The following is a 20,774-nucleotide window of genomic DNA, read 5'->3' on the forward strand; positions in this document are numbered from 1 at the left end:
ATGTTATCACATGAAAGCATATACCACTGTGTGAGAGCTGTAATTTATTCTTCCAAATGACAGCCAGCATCTCCAAAGGCTTGGCTGTGTCTTGCTTGCCCATGGCACCGTGGGAGTGCCATGTCAGTGCCAAGCAAACATTTTTGTTTGCTTGGCACTGACAGATCCTCATTTATCAACAAGAGCAGTTTTTAAAAAATAGTCCTACAGAACCATGCCGAAAGGTCTGAGGACATCAGAAAGAGTTAAGGATGTGACAAAGCTCACTGCGGTCATCTGCTTGTATCTGACAGTGTTCCTCACTCCCTCCGTTTTTAAACAGTTTGTTCCAGAAGGGTTTGATTCCTGAAAAAGAAATGTTTAAGAAGGTTAAGTGTTCTGTTATGTTCTTTTTCGGTTTTTTGAAAGCCAGCAGATGGCTGGTCTATCCCACAGGGACAAGCAACGGGATAGAAGACGTTTATTTTTTTAACATGCACGTTGCACTAAAGTTTGGAATGTGGAAGTTAAAATATTGAAACAATAAGGAAACATATGGCTGTTAGAGCCAATTATTTCAAACAGGAACAGTAAACTTCTATGCATGGCTGGGGTCAAACACAGGTTTATTTTATTACTGCATTTAATTGCATTCTGCTTTAACATTGACACTGTCTGATTTGCAATATTTAGAATAATCACAGTGGTAATGTATTGTTACCTTGTTATAGATATTTTCTCATATACTGTGTTTAGAGAAAAAGAAGGCTGTTGGGGAAGGAGGACTGAAATGCTGAGAGGGGTGTGACTCAGCTAGACTGCAGGGCATGCCGTGAGTAACTCGAATTCTCTCTCTCCAGGCGTCAGACAATTTTTAATTCTCAGTCATTAAAAATTCCAGTGAAGTACAGAAAACGTAATATTAATAAAGAAATAGAGTGGTCTGTATTAATTTTTAAAGGTTTTTGATATATTGATCAGTAGATGTTTAAAAAGGAGTGTTGCATTGCCAGTTATACTGTATAGAGCAAAAACCAGGGATTTAGAAAGTCCCTTAAGACAGACTGTTGTTCATGCACAACAAATTATTGTGATGTGCTCTTTTGTCCACAACATTAACAATTACAAAGTTATTTTAAAATTAAATTTAAAATAAAAATTACATGGTTGTATAGTAAGTCTTACTTATTTGTGTCTCCTTTTTACAGTTAAGCTGTCATATTTTGCATATTGTATTTTATTCTGAGTAAAAAAAACAATGGTGGCTGGATTTGGGAGTGGACTTGGATCCTTAAAGTACTTTTTAAAAAAATGACTGAGTACAGAAGAGGCCAGTGTGCAACATGTTCGTTTGCCCTGGACATTTAAAGGGAATCTTAGTGTACTTCCACCCATCCATTTTTCAAACTGCTTCATCCAGTTTAGGTTGATGAGGGACCCAGAGCCTATCCCAGCAAGCCGTGGGCTGAAGGCAAGCTACACCCTGGATGGGGCTCCAATCTGTCAGAGAGCAGACACACACTCACAAAAGAAGCCAATTAACCAATTAAGCTAATTAAACCATGCGAACACTCAGAAAACATAAAACTCCACACAGATAGAAGCCCAGGTCTGGAATTCAATCCATGGCCATATTCGCATGACAATGCTAACCACTGCACCCCCCTGCTACCCCCTTGTCTGTAATTCACTGTTGTTATTGCTATAACTGAGATAGACGTATAAAACTGGTTACTAAAAACTGCTATGTTTAAGGAAATAAAAACCTAACCAGAATAGGTTAAAGTACTGGAGAATAATAGTTTTTTTTAAAATCTACCACCCACGGGATCTGAGAACTAGCAAGTGTGTTGGTGTCAGGAGAAATGAAAATAACAGCCTTCCACTTTTTCAACTATAGATCTTCATACCTACCGCAAGATTACCTTTTCAGCAGCCGGCAGTAGACGCAAAACACAGCAATTTGGAAGGATGCCAAGAGCATGACATTTATATGCATTTCAGCTTCGCTGTATTGCCTTTCTACTGAAATATGGAACTCATTGCGAGAAACAAACCAAAGCAAAGTTGTGGCAATTATTTTTGCATTCAGAAACTGGAAAATAAGGACTAAAATTAGATTTTTATGATATCTTCTGATGGATATTTTTCTTTTGATTGACAGCAAGAATGTATTTGATATTTAATTTCACACAAGTTTACACATATTTCATTTGGACATGTTGTTGAATTTCCTATAGCCAGCTACATGACTCATGAAAAGTGTCTTATGCTGATATTGTTAAATTATAATGCATCATCATCCAGGCTCAGACAGAAAGTATTTGACAGATGATGATCCCTTTGAGCTTCTTTTCAGATTAAAATCACTTTGCAGCTTTGACTATCAGGCAAGCGAGCACATTCTCTGCCTCTCGGGAATTTCCTAATTTTATTGGAGACTGTTACACTGTAGTCCAAATCGATACAAATCCATTTCTAAACAAAAAGCAAATTACGGATGTATCTAAACAAAGCTCTACATATAAACTGCAATTTATCCCATTCCTCGCACTCAGTAAAATTGCAGGTCTTCACCTGCACATCTGCAAAATGTAAAATCATACTTTAAGTTGTTCATGCTATGGTCTTGTAATCATTTGGAGCGTACATTTACAAGGAATTGTAAAAAAAAAACAAGTGTGTTTTTACATTTTGATTTTACTCTTGTTATAGGTGTATTTGCTTTCTGCTATATAGAGTGATCACAAATAAAAACAGCCAAAGTGTAGAATATACAAATATTCTAACTCTTTCTTTGAAAATGGAACAGCACCATTTTTTTAAGCATGTTTAGACCATGAGCCATGACATGATGAAGCATGCATACAGTATACTGTATATGTATAGATAATCTTTAGCTAGATTTTATCTAGTCGGTAAACATGGCTCTGGAGCAAAAGCCATTGAATTTACCATGAAGAGAACCAAATGCTGGATTTCAAATAGTCCTAATTTCCCTTCTGGGTTTAGGGTCCCTCTCCACCTTGCTACATCTTAAATGAGTATGTGTTTATGAGTGTCTTACAATGAAACTGCTCAGAAAAATCCTGCCATTCATCCTGTAGTTGTGACCAGTTAAAGATCTTACACAGGTATCAAAAAGAATGTTCTGCATTATTAATTTCAATATACTGTACATCTGTGTATTTGTGTCATAATTTTGACTCTTTGGTTGCTTCAACATCTTGTCATTATGATGTTATAATGCAAACTATTCACAGGAAGGTTAAAAAGGCCTTGCAATAACCTTACCTGGAATACTCTTTATGATAATGGTTGGATCATCTTGTGTCCTCGTGCTAACAAAATATGTACCTAAATTAGAACTATTTAAAACCCAGACATTCAATTCCCCTTTTCTTGCTGGTCAGACAAAATTGATAAAATTTGATAGCAACAATATCTGCAATAACATGTACTTCCATCCACCTGGAATATACATGCTGTACAATAGTGGAAATTCATAAAAAGAGAAGGAGACATTTTAAATTACTTATTGCACTAAAGGTTAAAAGTACTGCAAGATTGTCTTTAAATGCCCCAGTCTATAAATAACAAACACATTAGGATCATGTGGGTTCTTAAATGGAGGTTCTGTAAAAACTACTTTCATGCAGCAGTAAAGAAAATAATAATGTTGGTTGGACCTGACGGAACTTGACTTAGTTGTGCAATCAAAATGTCACACTCTGTGATGGAATTTGCTTTCCAGAAATTAAAGTATCTATTTTTTTATTACATTCTGAACTGGAGCATACTGATTGTGCTCCTTCTCTGTCTGAACTTTATTAAATCGAGAGCTTTCAATGCCTGAAATGCAAGATAATATACATCCAGTCTCTGTGGGCTGCTAGTGTCTACTGCAAAAAAAATCTAAATGAAAACCTAAAAAAAGCCAAGGAATTGACATTTGATTTCCTTTAGCTAGAACAAAAAAACGTAACTAATAGTCAATTTATGGACAATGTTGCTGGATGTCTAAAAATACCCCCAAAGTACTTTTAAAGACTATAATGAAGACATAGTTATGTCAATATTAAGCTTAAGATTTAATATGTTCACTGCAGCACTTTCAGAAAAAAGTTAGCCTCATTTATTTTTAATTGACAAAAATAGCAACTGATGCTAATGTTCACGTGTGTGTTCTGCAGTTGCTGGAATTACGCAGAGTAAAGAGCAAATTGCTTCTCAAATTGACTTCAGAGCTTTGCAGGGATAGTTTATTAACCCATTCTGTCTGTTAAACCCTTGATTCCTTTGCAAGTACTGCAGATAAATATGAGGTTATCTACAAAGAGTAAAAACTAAACTAATAGGGAAATGCAAGTATACAAGTGAACTGAACCTCTTAAGATATTGTATCCCATAGGATGTTTGCAGAACAAAGCATTAAATTACACACAGGAAATTTAAAATGAATAGTATTGGTAAGCCCTGCATGATTCAATTCTTCATTTGACAAGCTGCACCTTTCATTTTGCCAATTGAGAAAACTACAATAAAATATATAGTGTGGAAAAGTAATGACAATTACATTTATGTATGTACCATTTTGGCAATATGGAGCCCTTGAGTTAGGTATCCCTATGTACGTGACTGAGACTTGGTTTGTGCACTACTTACTATAGGGTATATAGGGTCCTGAAAGACGCTTCATGACATGTTCAGTGTTGTTCCTCCATTCCTCTTTAATGTTACATCTATGCACATCTCACCCTCCGGTGGTCAGTCATTTGTTAGTATGAACATCGTCAAGATATGTGAACAAGAACCATGAAACTTCCTGGATTTTCTTCCAACATTGAGAGTTGCACTGTTTTCAACCTGTGGTCGATGCACTGTAATACTGTGTTTGCCATTGACAGAATTATGGTATCACCACCAAATCTATATTATATCTTAACTGAGGGAATTTTCCATAGGTCTGCAGTGTGATTCATCAGAATAAAAAAAACCTTTTCCATATTCATGTGGCCTGTCATGTTGATGTACAGTCTGCAGTCACACAGCCCATTGATGCTGAGTCATGATACTAGAATTATAAGGAAAGTAAATGAATGTAACCAACTCTTCCATGATGCTCATTGTAGGGCAGCAGAGTGGCGCAGTTGTTAGCATCGGTGCCTTGCAGCTCTGGAACAACTCCCAAGCTACTTCTGCATGGAGTTTGTATGTTCTCCCTGTGTTCGTGTGGGTTTTCTCCAGGTGCTTTGGTTTCCTACCTACTGATAGGTCAGTTGGCTCCTGGGAAAATTGTCCATGTTGTGAGTGTGTGAGTGTCTGTGTCTGTGTGTGCCGCATGATGAACTGGCATCTCATCCAGGGTGTACCCCTCCCATTGCTTGCTGTGAGAGCCTCTGGCTCCCAGGTGACCTGTATTGGATACAGTGGCTAGGAAATGGAAGAATGGATGATGCTCGTGGTAGTGTAGTCTGGAACAAGCCATGCTGATTTACTGGATTATTTCATAAAAGGGCTGGCTAAGATCTTTGGATCAATTAGCTGCTACAGTAACTACCGAAGAGGCTAGTTGGGCCAGATGGTCTCCTCTCGCTTGTACAGTAACTGTTATTATATTCTTGCTGTATGTTGTTTAGATTAGTAACCAAAGTTGTTGCAATGTTCTTGTTGATCTTATCATTAACTTGTACATGTAGTTAATTAAATCCTGGTCAATCATGGGCTCCTTTCTGTTAGCAGTCTAGTGATGGTGACTGGATGGTTCCTGCATCCTGTTTAAATTCACATTGAGACACCCACTCCAGCATAAGTCAGAGCATTTTTCTTCCTCTCTTGAAAAGAAAGACTTTCTACATGCACACAGCACATTTGCATGTGTGAACTCAGAAACACACATTTCACTTAATAAGTGTTGTGTCACACATTTTAAAAGGAGCAGATAGCTGCCTGTAACTACATTTTAGGTAGCTGAAAAAAAGAATAACACTCCCCTCTTCTGGCTATATGCAGATTTGCATCTGAGATGTGAAACATAGTAGGGCTGCATGAATCCATGAGACATAATACCTCAATATATAAAACAAAGGGACCTCTGTGGACAACCAGGAGTTGATACGATGAGGATCCCTTGGAGCATCAAGATATGGTACAACAGAGTGGGCTTCATGAGTTTGAATTACTATTTTAATTATAAGACCGTTATAAGAACTGAAGTGGAGAAGAAAGTTTTAAACTAAATGTTTTGGAGTCTTTCATTATCACTATTACTGTGATTCTGTTGTATCGTGTTCTGATTATAACTGTGTGAATCGCGGTATGCTTTCTGTTTTAGTCTTTGTGATAAATTTTAGATTTTGGAGATTTCATGAAATCTTAGAAGCTAAGGAAGGCTGGGCCTGGTCAGATTTAGACTGAAGAACTCCAAAGACAACTTGGATGCTACTGCAAGAGGTGTTAGAAAACCAATAGGAAGCACTTTCCCATGCAGTGCCCAATATGATGATCGAAGACACTGCTCTATAGGACAGGCGTCTCCAGCCGGTGTCCACACCTGCTGCTTTGTGTTCCATCCATGCTGCCATGAACTCAACAATTGTTTATTTCTTAATTAACTTGAACTTCAATTGTTTTCAACTCTTAACTATTTTGGAATTTACCTTTCACTGTTGGGCTTAAACGTAGCCAGGCATTAATTAATACAATTAAGTAAAGAGCTCAGCAGGAATAAAAAACAGCAGATGTGTTGACATCCACGACCATGGCTGGGAACACCTATAGGAACAGCACAGGCCTTCTACAGAATACAATATATTTAAAAGTTGGCCAAGTGAACAAATCATAAACACCGTGTCAGAGATTTTGAGCACTTGGCAGGTTTTGTTGGCCTTTAAAGAATCACAAGATTAAGATCTGGATAAATATAGTAATCGCTCTTGTCCAATTCAATTAAAGACTTGATCCTGTTATATCAGACTTATATCAAGACCAGTGCCAGACCACAAATTCATATTTTGCACTATGTAGGCTACTGAATGCACTTTGTAGAGAAACTGTGTTGATCTTACTGTGTATTAAGCATTTATCAAGAATTTAAATTATTATAACCGGTTATTCTTTGGTAAAATCCATTATTTTAAAATAAAGGTTGCAATAAACTATATACAGTACAGTACATCTTGAAGTAAATGTTTTTCTTTTTCATTCTTTAAATTACAAGTACAAAGCAAACAGAACACACCACATTGTGTATACTGTTAACAACAGAAGTAATGTTTGCACTCTGTAGCCATGGTAACACAGTATCATGAAAACTCACCATAAAACTGAGTTTGACGCAGAACGACTGTAAGGATTAATTTCTAAGCACACAGCATGGCATGGGAAAATGAGAACAACTATTATCAAATGCAAGTTTGGAACCAGGATCCACAAAGCGTTCAGATTATCCAACAGCCTGTAAGTTTTTTACTTTGTGTATATGCATTTCTTCCTTCACTTTCACGAGAGTCACAAGGCAAACTTGGGAAAGTTTCACTACTGTGTAATACTGTAGCTCTTGAACACTTGCAGCACTGCAGCACCTGAACAACACAGGTGGAGATTTTTTTTTGTTAAATTACAGTACCTGTTACAATTACAATTTGTCTGTCTAGCTTGTATAGGAGGTAATTGATTCAAGAAATGCATGCAGCTCACAGAAGCCAGTTACCAGTTTAGACTTGCTAGCCTGTTCCATATTCCACCAGTCATTCAAAGGGGTAGATTGATGAGTTGGCAGAAAAAGCTCTGCAATTTATTCAACCACTGAAAGAGCATCAATAAAAAAGAATATCACACAAGTAGAAAACAGAAAATACAGCCCATAACACAGAATATAGCCTATACACCAACATACTTCATAGCTATTTCAAGCGGAAATATGACAGAAATCCAACAGGACATGAATTGTAGTCTTTATGGCATTATACAATGTCATAGTTGGCACTATGCTTGACTTATTGGCTTTGATCACATTTTTTTTAATATCTGATATTCCAAAAGTAAGAATTTGATTTTATGTAACGCTTTTTATACCAAAGTGCTTCAGGTATTGAATGGGAACCATTGTGTCCACATCTTAAGTGTAATACCCTTTTGCTTTATGTGAAATGTTACAGTCAAGTAATAGAAGGTGCTGAGGTGAGAAAAATAAGAGAAGACTAGTTAGGGTGCCCTGGAGCAGCTCAAATGAACAAGCCTGCAGATCGTCATGGAGTCCTGCAGTCTGATTGCAAGCTCTGATTCCAGGCAGTGCCACCTCCCTATTCCAGAAACAGTGAGCTAATGTTGCTCAGCTGGTGTTGTGTGTGAAGGCTGACCAGATAATGTTTAGATTTGCTTAAAAAAGCACCTCCTAACTGTCTTTCTGGTTCAGGCCTGGCTCCATCTGAATATAGTGAAAAAAAATAGGTGTTGGAAAATAATCCATAGTGGTATATTTTAATATACCTCTTATAATATGACGATAGGTTAAGTTAAATGACAAATGGCTATTAAATACTCCAGAAATAAAAACAAATATGAACCGAGAAAATCAAAGGTGAACTGTACAACAGAGAATCTATTGCAGAAAAAAACACTGCCTAGATCTGAGCTGGCTCACAGTGGCACCTCCAGGATCTGCACCACATAACACCACTTCCCAGACAGAGTACTGGCTGAACCCAGACCTGTTAGTCTGTGACAGGCTCAGAGTCAGAGTCACAGTCATACTGTATGAGCATGTTACAAGCTATCCTTTTCAGGGCTGCACAGACCATAAGAGATTGATGTTTGTTACTGCTCTGGCCAAGTGGTTACATAACCACTCCTTCACTGATGCTTAAACAATGTAGATTATCAATGAAATATGCTGAAGCATTGCTCAGAAGAACTTCTGAGGACAGAATTCACTCTGATCACCTGCTTGGCCCATATCTCTTGCAGGTACCACAACAACCAACAGCAATTATACAGCAGCTTCCATCAGCGATGTACCCTGCAGTGTCTCCTGTCCAACCAGGCCATGTCAAAGAAGGTAGAACTGGGGACTCCATAAAGATCTTCACCAATGCTATTTAGTTAGAATTGAAAACTTGAACATCTTTGCTGTAGTAATCCCCACCTCTTAAGAAGTGATATGTTCTTTTTGATTGCATGAATAATGTAACAATACACTGGACCAAAACTCTAGCTACACTAATGTAATCTGCATTAATTGTATAATGGTTTGTGGCACTCATTAAATGAAAGAATTGTACCTGAAGTTCCTGAAAATTCATTTGAATTTACTGATCATTGAAAAATGCCACACACTGATAATTTATAGTCGTAAGTGAAATGAGCATATAAACACCCTGGATAATCTTCATGGATTTATTTTAATTTGGTGGGTCATGATATTCTGCACAGAATATACAGTGCATAGAACCAGAGCATAAGCACCACAGTATTGTGTTATATTGTGTAATCTAATAAAACATAGAAATGTGCATCTAATACTTTTTTCAAACAGAATACTTACTTAGTGCTTATTCCTCCTGTTACTGCTTCCCAAATCACAGCATTAATCATACAGCTGTTTTGCTATCCTGCTGTTTCTGTTTTGTGACAGATTTAGTAGAACTGATGATGATTCAGAATGCCCAAATGCACCAGGTCATAATGAACAACATGACCATGTCTGCTCTGAATGCCTTTGGGTATTCACAGTCAACTCCACAGCCTCCCCCAGAGGTAAGTCATATCTTTTAATTCTTCTATTTGCTGTATTGTTTTCTCTTGTAGTTTCAGATCACTACAGGGAGAACTGACCTTCACAATGCATAGCAGGATTTACATTTACTGTATGAGATTACTAAGAATACTAAGATATTATGAGTATTTACAATGGTATGGAGCATTCAAAGGTATTTTCAATGTTTGGAATACAATATATAACTTTAAGAAAGTTCACAGGATATCATACTTTATATATTATTCATCCAATAGTTAGCAACTCCTTATTACCTAAGATATGGTTCCAAATGTTATACTCATCCCATGGTTTTAAACCGTCAAGTAAATGAATTTCTACTAGGTCGCAATAAGCTATCCTCACAGCTGTTGAAGTTTAAACTGGGTTTATAGTATTCATTCTGATTGACTTGGTATTCACTTTGTGGTGTTTAGCCTCCTAGATACCCTATAATTGTGGAAGAGGAGTATCCAGAGCCTGTTTATCACCATCACTATGAGCCCTTTCCTTCTTACGCCTCCTGGGCTCAGGTGCCACAGCAACCACAGAATTACCAGGATGCTAGTATGCAGCATGTGGATCCTGTAACTTCTCCTAACAAAGACATGTGAGTAAGTCAAAGACATGGATCATTGAAAAGCCTTTAATGTACTAGATTTGATTGTCTTAATTAAGGGCTTAATTGGTACAGTGTGTGCTCGTACCCTATTTTCCTATGCTGTTAGTAGCAGTTCTGACTCAAAAGATGAAATGATAAAGATCAGATAAAGATGAAGATGAAGAGTTTGTATGTTCTGTCTAAGTTTGCATGAGTTTTCTTCTGGGTGCTCTGGTTTCCTCCCACAGTCCAAAAATATACTGATAGGTTAAATGGCCTCTGGGAAAATTGTCCCCAGCTGTGAACGTGTGCGTGTCAGTGTGTGCCCTGTGATGGGCAGGTGTCCCATCCATGGTAGCCTGATTTGTGCCCATTGCTTGCTGGGATAGGCTACTGCATTGGAAGAAGTGGCTAGAAATTGGATGGATGGACGAACAGAACAACAACAAGCTCCTCAAACTGTAGTGAACAGTGAAGAAACGTAGTGTGCTCAGCCATCTTATCAGAAAAACATTTTCCTTCTATCAGTTATGCATCTGCTTTTATAGTTTCCTCCTCTGCCCCTGGGCTCTGCTGGGTGAAGGAGGCTGAGATTACCCTTACAGTATATATTCTTTCATGATTTTCAGCACCTTGGTCTTTTCATTTTCTGGTTTATCTTGCAATGATGCCTAGTGAACTGACACCAGCTCTCCCCGTACACAGGAGAGCAGTTCCACCTCCACCTCCCCCGAGTGCTACTGGTACAGTAGGAGCTGACATACCGCCGGCTGCAGGTACTGTGGTCTTGACAAAGGTTGTAAAGCTTTATGAAAAATTAAAATCTTTTAAAAAATCAACTGCTAGTGCAATACCATAGAAGAAGAGTTTCCCAGGAGGGCCAGATGTCTGCTGGTTTTTGATCCAAGTTGAGCTCCCAGTTACCGGGGAAAGTGAAGTGGTTAGGGCTGTGGACGAGCTGGAGTATTGTGGGATCAAAGGAGAGGCAGCTGCTTCTACCCTCAGTTTGCCCCTGTTAATGCCCTGCTTTATAAAGTGCAACTCTCCACATTCTCACAGTAATTGTGAATTTAAGAAAGCTTAAAAAGCAAGATTACAAAGGCGAGGGAGACAGTGGTCCTATCAGTTTATTTAGTTGCTATTATCTTATTGGTCTAAGGATCTCATTCAGTTATTTCTTGAAGACTCCCGATGAATGCAATGCCCAAAATTGAGATGGCATATCTGATTTGGTAAATAGAAAGAGCACCAGGAATTTAAATAAAACTATTCTTTATAGATTTCAGTTCCAAAAAATATATACAGTAGACCATAAAACTGTGGATTGTAATTTACAGAATATACTGTATATACATTTTGATTACTTCTGTCTTCATTGTTTTTCTTACAGAATATTATGATGCAACAGAAGACAGGATATGATCCTGTGATCCTGGGTGGACAACACCAGCCGATACAGGCCCGTTGTTGAAGTGAATTGTTAAGATTACCACACTTGTAGCGCACATGCTAGAAATGGTTGTCACATTTGGAACAAAGTTTATAGGCCACGATTTTTTACTAAAACCAGATCTTTTTATTTCTTTATATCAGTGGAGCCCAGATCTGGTCCTCATATGCTGTTGTTCAGCAGGTTTCAGAGGTCCTTCTAAATCTCCAGCTACTTATGAACACAGAAAAGCTTTAATTGGTCCAATTCAGCAAAATAATAAGTTCAATCTGGTAATTAAGGTTTGGAAGGAAAACCAGAAATCTTCTTGGCCCTTCAAGACCAGAGCTGTGTAATTCTGTTTTATATCAACTTTTCCACTTTAATGTAACAATTCCACTTCAGGTTTCTTGTGACCAAGTCAGGCATGGCTCAGGTCTCAGTTTCTGGCCGATCAAATCGAGAAATTGAATTCTACAGTCATGATTTTAGTTCTATGAACTGCCTACAGTCTTCTTCTATGAATTACTGTTTGGTAAGGGATCTCAAGGTGTGAACTTTCACAACATACCTTCACAGATGATCCCCTTGCAGATCTATATACAGTATATTAAAGTATATACTGTACATACAGTATGTAATGTGCATAGATATGTGTGATTTTCATAGATATAGTTTCTGAAGGATTTAAATTTTTAACTCTAGATATAAGTTACAAGCACCACACAAAGAGCATTAATGTACTTTAAATGAAGTGCATACAGATTCAAGACTGAAAGGGAAAGGGAAAGGCACTTTGCTTTTGGACATTGAGTTTTCAAGCCATGTTTCAAGCCTTGTTTTGTATACTGATTCAGTAGATTTCTTTAAAGACATGTCTCAATTATTTATTTTTTAATTTGTAAACTCCTAGGGTTTAGATAAACAAAATAGAAGAAATACATACAGTATGTCATGTGTGATGTAATGTGTGATGTACTGTAACAAGGTTAAATTGTTTTATCTATCACGTGTAGTATGTACTGTAACTGTCAAATGCGGTAAACTGGATGATACAGTAGTGGTTATCATTTGCCTTGCAGCACGGTGCTCCTGTGCTCAATCCTGGACATTGAACTGTTGTTTGTGTGGAGTTTTTTATGTTCTCCCCCTGTTCAAATGGGTTTCCTGCAGATCTTCCAGTTTCCTCTCACAGTCCATAGATGTTTTTTCTCTTTTTTTTCTCACAGTCCAAAGATTTTTTTCTTTATTTTTTTAATTCACCCTGGTGTGAATGTGTAGGTTTGAGTCTGTGTGTGCCCTGAGATGGACTGGCATCCCATTCTTGGTGTATCCTGCCTTGCCCCCATTGCTTGCTAGGATAGGCACCTACGAACCCGAACTGGAAGAAGTGGTTAGAAAAATGAATGAGCAAACTCAGCATGTCCAAATCCATATTTTACTGTCCTACTATGTTACATCCCCTTCATCTACAGCCTCAGCACTAAAAAATGAAATGCGAATACAGATAGACCCTGTTTTAGAATAAATATTATTTCCATCTGAGCAATCAGCTTGAGGGAAATTGAGTTCAGCTGGGGCAGTGTCTACCCAGCCTGGAGGAGACTGGAGACTGCTGTGGTGAGGCTAGGTGAGATTAATCAACCACAGATGAAGTGTAGAGAAATGCAGGGGGTCTCCAGCTAAGGCTACAAAGCATAGATTACAAGAGGTAACCTTCAGAATAAAAGTCATTATTTTATGCAGTGTTTTATGCATAGTCTTAAAAGATTTCTTTCCAGTTCCTTTACATAAGTCTAAGCAACAGAACTTTTAAATGATTTATAACCTTTAATCTTATCATGGAAGCACATATTAAAATGACATTTCTGATTATTAACATGGCTACATTTATATGCTTTATTAGTTCAGCTTTTGTTTCTGATACTGCCACTACACCTAAGCCTTTTTCACAATTTGTATCAATTAAGAAAAATTATTGCACGATTAACTATGCACATATAACTATCTTCAAAATACTTAACCTTATTTTTAAAAAGTTATTAAAAGAGTCTGGATTCTTAAATTCTTACGTAGTTCTGTTTAAATGAAAGAGGTTAAAAATGTAAGAATTTTTACATATAAACAATATAAATTGTAGTATTACAGATTGTATAATGTAGCAATACAGAACATAATATTTAAGTCCGATTGGAAAAAAATATCAGTTGTAGCAGATGTTATGATTTCACTTCAAAGTTTTGGGTGATGATTCAAAATGTAAATTATGCAAAGTTAATTTCTGTTAAAATGTATTTATTAAAATGTTCAATAAATGTTAAGGATCTTGGTAATGTTTGTTATTTATTTCTTCTCTACTAAGTGATTCAACTGATATCTTTTTCCAAGATGACTTTAATGGTAAAAGGTAGACAAATGTCTGTAAATATTCTGTAACAGACAGAATTAGCAGAGTAACAGCAACCAGTGTTGAATTCAACATAACACAATCATTCATGAAATAAACAAAAGACTGAAGATACAACAACATAACGAGTCTTAATAATCTATAGTTAAAGACTTTGAACTTAGCTCTCACACAGCTAAAGTTCTTCACTTCTGAATACTCAAGCATTCAATTTAGTAAATGGTTTAGTAAATGTTCCACCGTCTTTCCAAAGCAGGAAAACTCCTGTTAGAAACATGCCAGAAACACCTGCAAGATATTTCCACAAATAAATACCTTCTAATTGAAATTACATTTAAATAGCATCTCCCAAGCTGTTTAATTTAACATATCATGCTGACTGCATATTAAGGCTAGATTTTCTCTGCAATCAAGCAGATTGAAAGGTGGTTTGAAATATCTTTCTAAAATGAAAGTTATTCTAATAATTACATTCCACATAAAAAAAGAAACTGTATAACTTTGACTTTTCAGTACTGTTACCACCATTATCTCTACTATATTATTACTTTCAGACATGATTTCTGAGGATCTATCAGCAACAAGTGCCTTATAATGTGAAGAACATCGTAAAGCACACAAAATAGACCAGTAAAACAAGACCTCTAGAAGTACAGCAGGTACAGTACATAGACAGTTTCAATTTCATACAGGGGCATCCATATTTGCAAGTCTGAAGAGTGGTCACAGTCACCAGATTGGGAGCCCACTGGATTAAGTTTACTGAGAGTTGGACTCAACTGAACACCAGGAGATATAATTCTCTGAGACTAGATCTGGAAATGTCTGCCATACAGTGTATTCTCTCTAGAACGGGGATTGTCAACACAGGTCCTTGGGTTTTGTTGCAACTAAGTCCCTTAGTATTTTAATTGAAACCGTAGATAAAATAATGTACTCATTCAACTAAAATTGTTTTCAGCAATGGAAGTATCACAGTTTGTATTTTACCCCATAAAAAGGTAAATAATTTGAAGCCTTACCTTAGTGCCTGAATGTCTAAAAAGCTAGCAAACACTGGTGTCACTAGAACCAGTTCAAGTAAACTTAAGGTGGCAAAATCTCAGACAAAATAGACTTTTAAATTAAAATAATATAATGTGACAATGAAACATTGCGTCTCAATTTATGTTAGAGCTACTTTATTTTGTACAAACATGCTCTGTCAGGATGCACATGAAAAGAATACAGTATTTTTATGATCTGACCATCAAAACGTCCTCCAGGGGGCGCTGGATTTTATAAGGAACGTCGGAGGACCGTGGTGTTCCGTTTTAGCAGGAAATGAGTCCAGTTTTAAAGGAAGTTTAGTTGTACAAAATGGCGCTGGACGGATTAGATCATGTAAGTGTTTTAGTTATAAGTTTAAAGGTTTTTTTTGTATTAACGGGAGTGTGAACATGTTTGTGGAGATTTTCTGTATAGTGTGCTTATTTGGAAGTGGCAATCCTGTGTTTATTTTTGAAGCAGTTCTCGTTAAAATAAAATAATCTGTCATAGTATGTGTCACAGATCTAAGCTAGCCGGTTTGCTGTCTCATTCTGTGTCTTTTATCAATCATGATGCTGATCATTTATCAGAATCGAAAGATTAAAATGTAAAATTTCATATTAATGACAGAATCCCTGATGAATAGTTTTATTCTATTTTAAAACACTCTTGCGAAGGCTGGTATTTTTTTTTTCGGTCGTTGTTATCCTTACTAAACAATGCACTTACACCGTCTAAGAAGATAAGGCTCATCGTTTTAAAATACGCGATTTAGCTTCAAGAGTACCAATGCGTCTGAATACATTAATGGGAAATATTAAAATATTAACTTATCTGAAATATTCTTTGTTTCAAGAATCAAGTTCTTAGCTAAACTTGTGAATGTTGTCCTACCCCCCCTTAATTAAGGTCACATTACTTGTTCAACGGTTTTTCCATATTTCTGATCAACAGAACAGTCTTTCCAGAACTGTGGGCTACCGACCAGGAAAATAAATGAAATCGTACCAATATGTTTGCGTTCTCGCTCTTAATGAGAAATAACCTTAGTTTTTTTATGTTCAGTGATGCAAACAGAAACAAACAGTAGCCTTGAAGTGTCTTTCAATCAGCTCGTTCCTTTATTTTAAATACATCACCGTGTTCTGTGTCCCTGATATTCCACAATAATAGTTTATTGGTCGGTTTTGTAGATGGAGATGGAGGAAGGGAAAGGAGGAACTGGGCTCCGACAGTACTACCTGTCCAAAATAGAAGAGCTTCAGGTAAGAAATCTACTGGATATATTGAAAAGATAGGAGAATGAGCCTTTTCACATTCTTTGAATGCGCAAGTTTGACAAATAATTGGATTTATTATGTAAAGTGCAATCCAGTATAAAATATCCTTTCCTTTGAATTTGATGTTGCCAAGCCATTTCAGGAATGGTACTTCAGGTGTGTATGGTACTTCGTATTCCTGGTCTGATTTTTGTCTATTTTTATATTAGCTGACAGTAAATGACAAGAGCCAGAATTTGAGACGTCTTCAAGCTCAGAGAAATGAGCTTAATGCAAAAGGTATGTTTTCTCTTCTCTGGAAAATTCAGAGCATTTTTAAAGAGCAAATTCCATTTGTCAATATGACAGACATTTTATGCCATAATTTTCTTTGGCCAGCAGACTTTTCTTCTGCTAGGAAACGTTTCTAGATGAATTTCTATTCTGTTTTTTTTAATAGCCTACAGTAAATTATTAGCCTTCAAATATTTTTATCTTGTCAAAAAACAAAAGTTGCATTTTAGTTCCTATGCTGAATGGCCGTCCTCTTGTGTGTAGCTGTATTTCTTAAAGGCTGCACTGAATATACTGGTCTTTTTCTCTCAGTGCGCCTCCTTCGTGAGGAGCTTCAGCTGCTGCAGGAACAAGGGTCTTATGTGGGAGAGGTCGTGAGGGCCATGGACAAAAAGAAAGTATTGGTCAAGGTGCGTGCTTGTTGTCACTTTGTTCAGTGAGGAATGACCAAGAGAAAGTTTTTGATTGCACGATTAACATTAACAGTATTTGAAGATATACTGGTATGTACTACAGCGAGTATTCATCCAAATATAGCAGAGACATGGTCATTTGGAGAATGTGTGTTTGGAATTTCTAAAAACTATGCACGAGTCTATAGTGCATTAAAAATAATTGGCTTTTAGTTGTTATCGTTGAAAGCTTTTGTTTTGAGTCATTTTGGCATTGTTGTAAAATGAGAAATCTGCTTTGTCTTTAGGTTCATCCAGAAGGAAAGTTTGTGGTGGATGTGGATAAAAACATTGACATCAATGATGTGAGTATTGCCTTTTGTGTTTTTTGCTTTGCTTTGACTAAATGACTCTTGGTATCCATTGGTAATAGAATGAGCGGTGGGAAACAGTTTTAAAAATATGAAGCGATTATAATTTTATCTATATTGAACACTTAAATCATTTACCATCAATATTTAAAGAGTCTTGATACCTTTCTTAATCAAAGAGTAAATAGGAGGTGCATTTCTGGCAATAAGTTCTCAACCTTCTCTCTGAAGGTCACACCGAATTGCCGTGTAGCCTTGCGGAATGACAGCTACACCCTCCACAAGATCCTGCCTAACAAAGTGGATCCCCTGGTGTCTCTCATGATGGTGGAGAAGGTCCCCGACTCCACCTATGAGATGATTGGTGGCCTGGACAAGCAGATTAAGGAGATCAAAGAAGTGATCGAGCTGCCCGTCAAGCATCCTGAGCTCTTTGAAGCGCTCGGTATCGCTCAGCCCAAGGTGACAACCTCTTGGCATTTTCTCCTAATGTTTTTTTCCCACTTTTAACAAGTTGACAGCTCATTGTAGTGTTTTGTAATGTTTCAGTTCCTCTGAATACTGTTATCATTATGTTGCGTCAAACCAGCAAAACTAATGTAAAGCTTTTGGGTTTACAGTACCTCTTATTGCATAAATGGAAACCAATCTGGTTGACGGCTTGAAAATAAGCAGTTTAACTGTACATGTTAGAAAAACATAATATGCATTTTTTGTTCTCTAAGATCAAATATCAGTTGATTATGCAGTTGAACTGGGTATGGAGTGAGTAAATTAATGAGTTAATTATGTTTACAAAAATAGAGAAGCACATGATTTTTAATGGAGATATGGATCACCTAAATGCCCAAATACAGTTGTTTTATACGGCAGTAATTGTCACCATAGAGTAGTATGTAGATGTTGTGTGAGTATTATATTCTCTTTTTGACAATGGTGCATAAATGTAATTATAAAAAAAAGTGCTAAGATAAAAAATAAACAAAGAATCTGAAACCCATCTGTGATACAGGACAACAAGATATTGATGAGTGTGGTCTTGTCTTTAAGGGTGTGCTGCTGTATGGTCCCCCAGGAACAGGAAAAACTTTGTTGGCAAGGGCAGTTGCCCATCACACAGACTGCACCTTCATTAGGGTGTCTGGCTCGGAGCTGGTGCAGAAATTTATTGGAGAGGGTAAGAACAGCTAAAAGAAGGTCTGATAGGAGACAGGCTCCACTGGTAGGCTATTTTTTCCACCTCTTAGGATGAAACTCTGGCTTTATTTCAAGGTCACCTTTGAGCATTCAGTGACTAACTGCTGATTTATCAACAGCTAGATATTGTAATGGTAATTGCATTGTATGATATTTTTAATAGCGTCTAAAAAACGTTTTTTTTTGTTGAATAATTAAAAATCTGTCTATTAGTTGTGTTTTATTGAGTATTGCTGAGTGGGTAACAGACAACATGGGCAACCTCACTAATGGCCACGCTGATGATGTGGCACTTCATCTGTGTCACAGGGGCCCGTATGGTGCGCGAGCTCTTTGTCATGGCCAGGGAACATGCCCCCTCCATCATCTTCATGGATGAGATTGACTCCATTGGGTCGTCTCGTCTGGAGGGGGGATCTGGTGGGGACAGCGAGGTACAGCGGACGATGCTGGAGCTCCTGAATCAGCTGGATGGCTTTGAGGCCACCAAGAATATCAAGGCGAGTACTAGTGAAGGCCACATATCCAATCAGGATGGACCCATTACTCTCATCTCGCTCTTCTTCTTGTTCTCTTATACTGATTCTTTTTCTGTTATATCCTCTCACGATTGTAATGTGGATGTCCAAATTCATAAAAACCAAAATGGGGTGTTGCTTTTTCCTTCATTCGTCATCCTTTTATTCTTCATATTACGAACATCACTTACTTCAGCGACTCCTAAAACCTATTCTGCCGTGTTGCTGTTCAAAGCTTGCTGTCGCGTGTCGCCTGTCATCCCTCTTATTTTGGACTGCAGGTTATTATGGCCACAAATCGAATTGACATTCTGGACTCTGCCCTGCTTCGACCTGGCCGGATTGACAGAAAAATCGAGTTCCCCCCACCTAACGAAGAGGCAAGTTCTTGTGGCAACATAATCGCATTGTTAGCATTCACATAAGTTTGTCTTAGTCAATGTTGCACATCAAAACTGCCATTCAGTGGCTTTAAGGTCTCCTTTTAGATTGTTCCTGATCAGCTCAAAAAGTATGAGACAGTTAAACACTGGTATAGATGGGCTTGTTTTTTAAAAATATGGAAGTCTTTTCATTTTAAACATCACAGTCTGTTCAATATATAATCACTTCCACCTAATTATTCATACCTGCAACCCTTTTTGAATTACGCTTGGATACATTTGAAACTAGTTGTTTATACATATCACTTGGTATAGGTGTGTGACAGGAAGAACAAGCCATTTATCCTTGATAAACCGCAGTGTAAAAAGTAATTATAATCTTACTGCCATTCAAACGTTGGGTTATGGTGAATCAGCTGTGGTGACGATTTCACAGCTTAGGAAAGTAGTAGAAGTGACTAACTTTGTTTTCACAATAGGCTCGTCTGGATATTCTGAAGATTCATTCTCGCAAAATGAATCTGACGAGAGGCATTAATCTGCGCAAGATTGCAGAACTTATGCCTGGGGCTTCGGGAGCTGAGGTTAAGGTAGGTTCACTGAGAACTCAGACCATTCTTTGATGAGTATACTGGTAAAACCTAGATCGACATAAAAGAAAGTAACCTGGGTAAGAAATGTAGCAAAAGTTCGTGTAACTTTTGCATTCCACTGGGTGGCAGCATATTCATTCACAAACATTCCTAAATTTGTTCACTAAGATGATAAAATCATTAGTAAAATTTAAACCATTAGTGCATTAAATTCTAATGGGATTAAAAATATATAATAATTTGTTTACACGTTAAAGTATTTTTAGATGAAGTTGGGCATAAAGATCATCTGTTAAATTGGAAAAAATGCATCAGGATTTCACAAAGCAGCAATTACAGCAGCCATTTCACAAAGAATGGAAATACTTACTCTGAAGTCTCTGGTAACGTTTAAGTGCCTACTTTCAGAGACCCCAGCTGTTCTATCTGTTTATTACTGCTCAACTTACAGTGCCATTTAGAACTTTCACTGATGTCAGAGTGTCCATGGTGGTACCTCTAGCTAACACATAAAGCTTATTTGATGCAGAGTCTGTGGGTTGGACAGTAAATGGAAAGTTGATCCTGT

General features: G+C 37.3%; 2 protein-coding genes across 3 annotated transcripts in view; both read left to right on the plus strand.

Annotated features, from left to right (window-relative positions):
* Positions 1-20,774, plus strand: part of psmc5 (proteasome 26S subunit, ATPase 5) — a 168,693-nt gene that overhangs the window by 147,224 nt on the left and 695 nt on the right. Inside the window, exons 1-10 of one of the 2 annotated variants that reach the window (XM_006638109.3) lie at positions 15,449-15,553; positions 16,393-16,464; positions 16,689-16,758; positions 17,065-17,162; positions 17,453-17,509; positions 17,747-17,977; positions 18,566-18,692; positions 19,022-19,212; positions 19,512-19,610; positions 20,093-20,203. In XM_006638109.3, the coding sequence (XP_006638172.1) occupies positions 15,530-15,553; positions 16,393-16,464; positions 16,689-16,758; positions 17,065-17,162; positions 17,453-17,509; positions 17,747-17,977; positions 18,566-18,692; positions 19,022-19,212; positions 19,512-19,610; positions 20,093-20,203 (1,080 nt within the window). In that variant the 5' untranslated portion in view covers positions 15,449-15,529. Of the gene's footprint in view, positions 1-15,448; positions 15,554-16,392; positions 16,465-16,688; positions 16,759-17,064; positions 17,163-17,452; positions 17,510-17,746; positions 17,978-18,565; positions 18,693-19,021; positions 19,213-19,511; positions 19,611-20,092; positions 20,204-20,774 lie in introns of those variants that run through there. The other variant, XM_069185734.1, reaches the window with a different exon arrangement.
* On the plus strand, positions 7,286-13,642 carry LOC102687454 (proline-rich protein 29). The gene is made up of 6 exons (XM_015361877.2): positions 7,286-7,437; positions 8,947-9,037; positions 9,614-9,735; positions 10,171-10,343; positions 11,040-11,110; positions 11,725-13,642. The coding sequence occupies exons 1-6, from the start codon at positions 7,354-7,356 to the stop codon at positions 11,754-11,756; spliced, it is 573 nt and encodes a 190-aa protein (XP_015217363.1). The 5' UTR covers positions 7,286-7,353; the 3' UTR covers positions 11,757-13,642.

This window comes from Lepisosteus oculatus, chromosome 28, assembly GCF_040954835.1.
Source record: "Lepisosteus oculatus isolate fLepOcu1 chromosome 28, fLepOcu1.hap2, whole genome shotgun sequence".
NCBI lineage: Eukaryota > Metazoa > Chordata > Actinopteri > Semionotiformes > Lepisosteidae > Lepisosteus > Lepisosteus oculatus.

Bases quoted from the DNA above. Each gene is read 5' to 3' on its own strand.
- LOC102687454 (XM_015361877.2), top strand. From the start codon at position 7,354: ATGGCATGGGAAAATGAGAACAACTATTATCAAATGCAAGTTTGGAAC. The intron at 7,438-8,946 runs GTAAGTTTTTTA...TATCTCTTGCAG, and splicing joins TTCAGATTATCCAACAGCCT to GTACCACAACAACCAACAGC. The intron at 9,038-9,613 runs GTAGAACTGGGG...GTTTTGTGACAG, and splicing joins ACCAGGCCATGTCAAAGAAG to ATTTAGTAGAACTGATGATG.